The sequence below is a fragment of the Engraulis encrasicolus genome, chromosome 5 (genome assembly GCF_034702125.1).
Source record: "Engraulis encrasicolus isolate BLACKSEA-1 chromosome 5, IST_EnEncr_1.0, whole genome shotgun sequence".
NCBI lineage: Eukaryota > Metazoa > Chordata > Actinopteri > Clupeiformes > Engraulidae > Engraulis > Engraulis encrasicolus.
This window is the reverse complement of record NC_085861.1, coordinates 38,243,115-38,253,473: the sequence shown is the minus strand read 5'-3', so window position 1 is coordinate 38,253,473 and position 10,359 is coordinate 38,243,115. Positions and strand designations below refer to the sequence as shown.

Here is a 10,359-nt window from a genome sequence, read left to right as displayed (position 1 = left end):
TCTCTCTCTACTCTCTCTGCCTCCGCTCAAAACCAAACACCCTCCCGCCCACCCAGTAACAAACACGCCCCATAACAATTACATGCAACTTATCAATGGCATATGTGGTGGCATCTGGGAAAACAGGCTTTAAAAATAAAGATGCATGGTGTCCGGTGGCAGCTGAAATAGATACAGCCGGCCAAGCCGTAAATAAATAAACATGCCACTGATTGTACCTTCACAATGCTTTATGGCGGGTCGATGCAAAGCAAACAGGGTAAGGTAGGGTCATAAAACTTCATCTGAAACTTGATCTATTTAGGCCAACAACATCGAATTATGTCCTAAAATTTCTTACAATATCATATATATTTGCTGAATGTTTGTTTTTGTTTTTTTGTCATTTAGATTTCTATCTTAAAGGGACACTGTGTGAGATTTCTAGTTGTTTATTTCCAGAATTCATGCTGCCCTTTCACTAATGTTACCTTTTTCATGAATACTTACCACTAGCATCAAATTCTAAGCATTCATTATGACTGGAAAAATTGCACTTTTCATACATGAAAAGGGGGATCTTCTCCATGGTCCGCCATTTTGAATGACCAAAAATAGCCATTTTAGCTACAAAAATGACTGCACTTGGACCATACTAGAAAATGTTTGTTTATTACTCAGTAAACTTTCATGTAAAGATCAAATTTGAGATGTAATCAGTCTAAAACACACACATTGGCAGCCACACAGATCATATTTCTGCCCAAATATGTATATGCATACTAGGGTGCATCAGTTGCCCCCTATGAAAAGATATCGCCTTGGCCCTATAGTAAAAATGTTCTACACCCAGTAAAAACACACAGTGTAAAATATTTTGAAATTTGGATGAAGTCTACCGGGGCCACCAGCCCCATGAAAATAGAAAATAATGGTGATAGTCAGAATCTTGGAATAGAAATGGACATTTTGCTGCATAAAGCTACCCAATAAAAAAACATATTGTCTCAGCTCTGTGATAAAAATGTTCTATGCACAGTAAAATCACTCTGTGTAAGATATTTTGAAATTTGGATGAAGTCTACTGGGGCCACCAGCCCCATAAAAATAGAAAATAATGGTGACAGTCAAAATCTTGGATAGAAACAGGGCTGGACTGGCCATCTGGCATGGCGGGCATTTCCCGGTGAGCCCCACACCCTCGTGGGCCCCCATTTTTTTTTTTTTACATTACTGAAAATAGGGGCCCATGAGGGTGCGGGGCCCACCGGTGAGTCAGTTCTCCGGCACTAATAATCTCCTTAAATCCAAAAGTGCCCGGGCCCTATTTATCGCCCAGTCCAGCCCTGAATAGAAATGGACATTTTGGTGCATAAAGCTACCCAATAAAAATATATTGCCTCAGCTGTGTGATAAAAAAAATGTTCTATGCACAGTAAAATCACTCTGTGGAAAATGTGTTGAAATTTAGATTAATTCTACTGGGTCCACCAGGCCCATGAAAATACAAAACAATGGTGATAGTGATGGGCAACCTGGATTCCAAAGTCCAGTGCCACATATACCAAATATAGCCAATATAATGAACCAGCTATCAAGCAAGAGATTGCGAAGTTGTATGACTTTTGTGTGCTTCACCTGTGGGCCTACAGGATTGTACAGGTAGCTGTTAATACCTGGTGGAGCATCTGTACTAAAGCTGTGAATGCTCCTTGGAATGACTTGTGTGTTTTTTTTTTTTAAGAAATCCCTGCAGTAGTTCAATAGAGTACATACAATAAAACTGTATGTGATGTTGGAAAGAGTGGCTTCCCAAAACCTGTACTTAAGTGGCTTCTAGGTATGTCATGGGTATCACCAGGTCCAGAGTAGTTCAGGTAAGTTAAGGTACTCATCTGATGGAGTAAAGTGAAATACTACCACAGGCGATGGGATAAAGAAGTAATGGCACTCTTCAATACAGTTGTATTGACTGCTTTGTAGCCTAGGCATTCCAAGGAACATTCACAGCTTTGGTACAGATGTTCCTCCATGAATTGTAGGCCCACAGGTGAAACACACAAATATAACAGTCATGCAGCTTTGCAATCTCTTGCTTGATACTAGCAGTGGTCCAAGGCAGCAAGGAATTGATATTGTGTTGCAAAAGAGCAAATTTGCCTAAATATAGCAGTTTGACCATCAGTCTGTCCTGAGACTGAAGTCTGTGTAAGTGGATCAACTGAATACACAACCTGCTTAGATATTCCTTCTGTTTGTGCTCCCAATACAGGTGATCTCACTAATTACCTCATCAACCTGGCTTAAGTGGTAATTAGGCTCAGCTGGTTCATTATATTGGCTGGGGCAAATGTGTCACGCGGTTTGTCCACCTCTGTTTTAAGACAATGGCAAACCTAGATTCAAAAGCCACAATCCAGTGCCACAGATTTCAAATTACCTGGTTTTACCTGTCCAATTGCCCTAACTGGAAAGGTAAAACTAGGTATGTAATTTGGAATATGTGGCACTGGACTTCAGCTTTGGAATCCAGGTTGCCCATCACTATCACCATTATTTTGTATTTTCATGGGCCTGGTGGACCCGGTAGAATTCATCTAAATTTCAACATATTTTACACAGAGTGATTTTACTGTGCATAGAACATTTTTATCACAGAGCTGAGACAATATGTTTTTTATTGGGTAGCTTTATGCAGCAAAATGTCCATTTCTATTCCAAGATTCTGACTATCACCATTATTTTCTATTTTCATGGGGCTGGTGGCCCCGGTAGACTTCATCCAAATTTCAAAATATTTTACACAGTGTGTTGTGTTTTTACTGGGTGTAGAACATTTTTACTGTAGGGCCAAGGAAATATCTTTTCATAGGGGGCATCTGATGCATCCTAATGCATACACACATATACTGTATAATATACAACACACTCCACATCCCAATTTTTATCACTGTAATACATCCATGCTTGCTTCACTAGCTTCATTTGTGCACTCTTATCTGCTGAATGTTAAAAGATTCTATGTAGTGCTGCTTTTCACTAAGACTATTCATGACCAAGGTGAAGTGCAAATTCTTCAAGGAATCAATCTGTAAAACATGTCAGTATACATAATCTCTTTATTACATTCATGCACCAAGGTCATGGAGACTCTAATACTCACTGTATCCCCACAAAATGTGAGCTGTTTGTAAGTCGCTTTGGCTAAAAGTGTCAATTAAATGTAATGAAAAAAAAAGACTTTTAATCACTAGAAACATGTCAAGCATCCACTCCATGTTTTCCCCTTCATTCAGGAATGCCATTGGTATCAGTGTAGATTGCCAAGTTTTAAAGCGTGGCATATTTTAAGCAGTCCACACACTAATGGTACAGGATGTCGAGTATTACACCACATTCTTGCAACAAGGCACGGGACGGGAGTCAGGAATGCAGACCATGTATTAAACACAGCTATCAGCACTGGTGATTCTCCCATGCATGTCTGAGACATACTGTCAGTACGTCTCCTATTTGATAACTCTGCCCACCACACATAACATATACCCCCCCCCCCCCTCCCTCCCACACCCACACCCACACACACACACACACACACACACACACACACACAGCAAATACATACTGATGGAAACATACCAGGCAGCATACGTGCTGGCTCTCTAAACACCACTGTGTCCCATCACAAACAGGTTTAGTCTATAACGCAAGACAAAGACGTGCTCTGTCTCGGGCACTTGCAACACAGCCCTTTTAATACCTGAAACCCATCCAACAACGTCTACAGACTATAATTATGATGCATTATATGATACCAATACTGGACCTGGTGTCGTTTCGGGCCAATTGTTAGCACCTCATGCTAACTGCTTGCTATGAAAGACTAAAGCAGCAACATGCTAGCCTAGTAAAGTAGACTGACAGAATGTGATTTTTGCCCAGTAGGTTGGTCTAGCGTCGCACCAAAGGGGATAATTGTAGCGGGGCCATGAATCTGGGCTGGCTCTAGTTTTGAATCTTAGTATTGACTCATTGGCATGTGCTTAGCACAATGACAAGGCACGCTGAGTGACAATTATTGCTTCTGCAGCTTTGACTATGGTGTGAGCCTAGACTATACATTTCATGCAGGCTAGTAAAACACTCCAGAAAACAAGCATGTTCATATGTTCTATTAATAACACGTGCATATGCTTAAAGATAGATGAGCTTGGGCTGTCACGTTTTCCCATTCCTACTACACTCACAGACCTTGCAGGCTGCCCTATGGTCTTTTGTAAAGTGCAAACCAGTTTCATTGTTTCATACTCTGAATCCTTCTCATACCGCCTCACAGTATTTAGCGTCTTCCTACCACCATCAAAACCTTCTCATACCACCTAAACCGTGCACACTGCAACACAGTAAAGGGGTGACAGAGTGTAGACGCAAAACTACGTAGCGTAGCTTTTTCAACCTTCCACTTGGGACGGGAGGAAAATGATTTATGACCCTCTAGCCTGTACAGGAGCCAAAGAAAAAACTGTTTAGATTGGAGTTAAATATATAAAATGGATTTAATGATTCTGTATAGTATAGCTGCAAGCTTAATAATAATGTTGCAGGATAGCGTGTGCCGGTAATAGGTTCTCTGCTCAGTGTGACCTCCTGGTCTGGGTTGAGCGTGGGTCACGGCGTAGGCTAGCTTCTTCAACCTTCAACTTCTGGCATTCTTAGCAAGTCAACCTTCGACTTACAGACATTTTTGACCCTGTAACCTGTACAACCAAAGACAAAATGATTTATTTAGCTTGGGTTTATATAGAGTAAAATAGGGCTACAATAGTGGGTATTATTGTACCTGCAAGTTGTCTAATGAGGCGTGTAATATGTTTCTCACAGTGTGACCTGATCCTGCTCTGGCTTGACCCTGGGTCACAATGACCTCAGTGGGGGAGGAAGAGTAAGCAAGTTGGAGTGGTCAGATTGACTACATGCCAAAGAGTGGACAGAAAGGGAGAGGGTGGTGTGTGTGTGTGCTCATGAGAGAGAGAGAGAGACCGACCTAGTGTGTGTGTGTGTGTGTGTGTGTGTGTGTGTGTGTGTGTGTGTGTTCGTCCACATGTCTGTAGGCACATTCAGTCAGACAGAGAACTGTGCTGTTAGCTGTTCCTGCAACTAATCTCGAACTGCTGGCGTGTTAATACCGTAGTCCTAAACATTCTGAAAAAAAAGTTAGTTTGTGATGCAAACTGAAAAAAATATTTTTTTTCCTGCAAAGCGTAACAACAACATGGATGTCATCCAGGTAACACATCGTCACATGCGGAACAGTTCAAAGCCCCATATGAACATGGGTGGCCCGCAGGTAAGCACTTTAGTTCCAAATGTGACTGGTCCGGGAACGAGCACCGGCACCGTTCTGGTCAGCTTGAAAACAATATGTACATTATTGGTCCATGCTCATGACTGTGCCTGTGACCCCGTGACCCTGTGACCTTACCAATGTGCTGTGTCTGTGCAGGAACACTGGGGGGGCCTGTCAGAGTCAGCACAGACAGGCAGGCGGGAGGGCTGAGGAGAGGGAACAGGTGATGGCTGGCCTGCCCGGGCTCTACACTGTGCTCTGTGTGCTATTTGTCAGAGCAGGGTTGCCAGATGTAACTGATCATTTCCAGCCCAATAAAATACCCCCACCCCCACAACCAACTTTGAACTGAATTGTATTTATATCTATGCGCGAAAATCTACACAAAACCCCCACAGATGGTCTGCTAGACCAGTGGTTCCCAACCTATGGGTCGGGAGCCAACCTATGGGTCGCCCCTTGATTTTAAGGGGTTTAATTTTAAATACCATATATAGCCTATGTTGATTAAATGACAAAGCATTTAACTAATATATGCAATATGCATAGAAGCAACAAAATGTAAGTGCTACATCAAACATTTATTCAATATTTGACCAAAGACGAATTTAGGAATAAAATAACTAAAATGAGTTTTCGCAGGAAACAGAGGGCATCATGTGACTCCCTCCTGCGCTTGCGCGGTTGGGTCACCAAAGCTGACGATCGTAAAAACATAGGTCCCTGAAGAAAAAGGTTGAGAACCACTGTTCTAGACAGCCAAATTGGATGCGAAACGTGCTAATCTGGCAACCCTGTTGTCAGACCTGGAGAGCGTGGCATGTGCGGGAGAGAGCCAGCCAGGAAGCAACTGTACAGTAGCTGGATGCATGACCCAGATCCCTATCCACAGCCTCCTGTCACTGGGTTAAAGGTCCAACGTGCTCCAGAAATGAATGGTATATGTTCACGCACGCACGCACACACACACACACACACACACACACACACACACACACACACACACACACACACACACACACACACACACACACACACACACACACAACGAGTCACAAAGCAAGAACATACAGTGGGCCAAGGTGCACTCACACACTGGGGGTTGTTTACATAGCCTTGAAAAAATGTAATAACCATAGTACTATCTACTACCTTGAGTATTAATACAATTAATTGGCCATTGCCATTAAACATGTAACAGGGGGCACATCTAGTGACTAAATGGAGTCTAGTCAGTAAAATGACCGTCCCTTCTTCGAACTTGCCAAGGCAGAGAAGTAACAATATGATACCCTGAGTCGTTGGCAGCTTATCATGTCATTCATAGCGAGCTACAAACAAGAAATTTGTCCCTAATTAGGTAACTTACAGAACACAGTCCACGATGGTGGGTGCAGAGCACACAAATATTTTTTAAGCCAAGAAGAATGCAGGGAAAAGATGGTGACACTGGTCGTGTTTGTGTACAGGCAACACTAATTGTGATAATGAACAAATTACACTTGGATTTTTTTTTCGAACACCTCAGCTGGCAGGTGCGTCAGAGGTGGCCCATGGGTCAATCAGCAGACAACTTGAAAAAACTCCGGCCCACTGACCATTTCGCTGTTTTGCTGTAATGAATGACGTTTCGGTACTAACACTGTACTAGCTCCTACTACCAAAACGTCGTTCATTAAAGCAAAACAGCGAAATGGTCAGTGGGCCGGAGTTTTTTCAAGTTGTCTGATAATGAACAAATAAAATCAATGTTACACTCACACACACACTGTACAAAATGATTTGATGATTTGCTGCTGAACAACTATGGTTGTCATAGTGATTTAACTTATTACCCACAACAATAAAGTAATACGAGTTACCACTTGCACTTGACAAATGTGCAAAAGTCTGTGAAAAACTCAAAAAAATAATCATTCCAATTCATTTAAAATGGACTCTTTAAGACAACTTTAAGTTGACTCAACTTAATTCAGTCAAAGCAACATGATGACTTCATTTATATTTTTTACAGTGTAGGTCACACATCCAAAGTCCACGATGATGAACATAGCAAAACAAGCAAAACAACATGTGTGTGTGTGCAGGCAGCGCGCGCGTGTGTGCGTGTGTGTGTGTGTGTGTGTGGAGAGAGAGGCGCTGCTAAACAAGGTGAATGTGACCCCATGAAAGACTATAGTTTTGGGGGCCCACCAAAGATTCTCTATTCTAATTTAGACCGTCTCTGGCCCCACCACAACTATACACTACATCCCCCAGAGTCATCCTGACCTCGCCCCCTCTTAGTGCCCCTGTGTGTGTGTGTGTGTGTGTGTGTGTGTGTGTGTGTGTGTGAGAGAGAGAGTGTGTGAGTGTGTGTGTGTGTGTGTGTGTGTGTGTGTGTGTGTGTGTGTGTGTGTGTGTGTGTGCGCGCGCGCGTAATTTCGGTCTGTTACTGAATATTGCTGGCTCACAAGTTTTAGTTTTTTTGCGTCGAGTTCAGTGGTAATGTCAACATTGTACAGGAAATTAAAATTAGCTTAGAAGTATCGCCAGCAACCATGCTCGCCAGTCCTCCCTACCCCTGTGCTATGGTATCTTGTCTACAGTCTTGTTTCCCATGATATTCTCTACCTTATCTACTCTGGCGTCCCTATCTAGATCCATGTTGGCCAAGCGCATGGACGCTTTATAAACAGCTAGATCACATGAGCGGCTGAGCGTCGTCCTCAGAGGAATTGTGCTGATGGAGGGACCTAGGCTCGACCGCAATGACATCCCGGGACTTTTTTCCTCTCTTGTGTAGGCCTGTAGGCTATGCGTTTTGCGGACCTGGTTAGGTTACTATGATGATGAACCGTATTCCCTCATTATATAGGCTCCTGACTGACCATAGGCTGGGATTTTTTCCCTCACCCTCATCGGAGACGCACAGGCTGCTACCGGCTAAATGGCAATAAGCTGAGCGCGTTAAAAAGTTGTTGCCGTGAATAACAACCCAGAATTCCACGAACAGCTGACTAGCGTTGCTACAAACTTGTTTCATTCCATGGCATCTCTCGTAAACGCATGAGGGTTACGCTCCACTGCAAAACATCACCACACCACAACACACAAACACGTCGAGAGAGCGTGCGAGAGAAAACAGCCTTGTTTATTTAAATACATTACGCGTGGATCTTAAGATAGCAACCCATTTATCAGATCCAGTATCGAAATGTTCAATGGTCCTGATGACATTATATACTTGTATAACAGACCAAACCTAACAACAAAGCGTTTAGCCTGTTCTCAATTAAGATATGAAATGGAAAGCAATCAATTGAAAAGGGAACTGTACACAATCTGTAGGCTAACCTACGTACCTTTCATACCTGTACCGAAACTTCCGCTCCCTTGGCTTCAACAATTGTTTCGCGAAGTCGAGCTGTTGATTTATCTCCACAAATAAATCCTCTCAGGTTACGTTGAAGTCACGCGTAATTCAGGATAACAAAAAAGTCGCCGGTAGGCTACTCCTCTAACTCTCTCCACTTGCTTTCGCTTCCCGGGAAAGAATGAGACTAGAAGTGAAGCTCGGGGACTTTTCCTGGTCCCGTCAACTCTCTTCACACCCCCGTCTCTCCGCTCTGCGGTCTAATGAACCATCTCGGTTCTATCGCTCTGCCGAGAATATGACAGATCACGGTTGAATGTGTCGATGTCAACAGGTGGAACGCATGTGAACGAGCAGGCAGGGGGGCGTGGGGAACAAGAATGAAAAGGGGAAAGGCTAGGTGGTGTGAAAACGATGTGGCGAGTGTGAACTCAACAAGGCGAGTTGGTTTCTATTCATGTCCTCACCTATCAGCCTCGCAGTCTCCAGTCTCTGCCAGTTTGCTTTGACTTTCCAATTACACTTCAACGTTCGCTTGATAGTGAAACCCTACAGTTGGGAATTGTTGGTCGACGCTCTTCAGAAACACCCTACTGACAGATAACGTGCGCCACTGTCGTAACAACACCAGTTATAATAAGCACATTATCTAAATGTGACAGTTGATGAACCTGTCTGCATAGGAATTTCCTCTTAGGCAGCTGGAATGATACATTCAATTCTACATGATAACTTTTGGGTGGCAGGCTATACAGCCTCAACTGTGAGAAAAAGGAAAACAAGCTTAGAACTAAACAACCCATATGGGCCTTCTGTTCTCTCGAACATCATAAATCTACAACCGGTTCATCCCACCCAAAGACTTGAAGAGGAGGAAGAAGTGCCCCCCTGTCGGTGAATCTCTCTCCATCTCCTTCCACAACATCTCAATCACGAGCTCTTTATCTGCTTGCCCGTGTTAGCACCCGCTTGTGAATGAGCTGTCACTGCAGACATAGATTATGCCCTCAGTCGCTCCACCCTCAATGCCAGCAGCAGCAATGGAACCATTGAGAGAATGGGTAGGCAGGGGGGGCAGACAGGGTGGCACACGAGGGGCGTGCGCTGCCCCAGACAGTGAGGGGCGGGCGTCTGAAAGAGAGGACAGATGGGGTGGTAGGTAAAGACGGTGGAAATTGGAGCAGCTGGCAACTACAACTCATTGAGTAAGAGGAAGACATGGACACACACGCGCACACACACACACACACACACACTCTCTCTCTCTCTCTCTCTCTCTCTGGCACACACAAACACACTCTCTCTCTCTCTCTCTCTCTGGCACACACACACGCACACACACACACACACACACACACACACACACACACACACACACACACACACACACACACACACACACACACACACACACACACACACACACACACACACACACAATACAGCAGTGAAGCAATAAAGGACAGAGGAAAAACAACCCTCACACAAAAACATATTGTGCATGCATGAGCAGAGGACAACTGCAGTGTGCAGTGAGCACACCCACCCACACACAAACACTGACAATCCTTTCACACCCAAACAAAACAGGCAGGCAGGCGTGCCCGACAGGCCACGGGGTGAGCTGCCAGAGCACGGCTACTTTCCTCATTCAATCTCAGGTGTCAACGCAACAGCA

At 43.8% G+C, this 10,359-nt stretch overlaps 1 protein-coding gene across 2 annotated transcripts in view; it reads right to left on the bottom strand.

Moving 5' to 3' along the window:
- Positions 1–9,478, bottom strand: part of phldb3 (pleckstrin homology-like domain, family B, member 3) — a 51,648-nt gene extending 42,170 nt beyond the window's left edge. Inside the window, exon 1 of one of the 2 annotated variants that reach the window (XM_063199260.1) lies at positions 8,671–9,478. In XM_063199260.1, the coding sequence (XP_063055330.1) occupies positions 8,671–8,677 (7 nt within the window). In that variant the 5' untranslated portion in view covers positions 8,678–9,478. The remainder of the gene's footprint in view (positions 1–8,670) is intronic. The other variant, XM_063199261.1, reaches the window with a different exon arrangement.
- Positions 9,479–10,359: the final 881 nt, after the last annotated feature.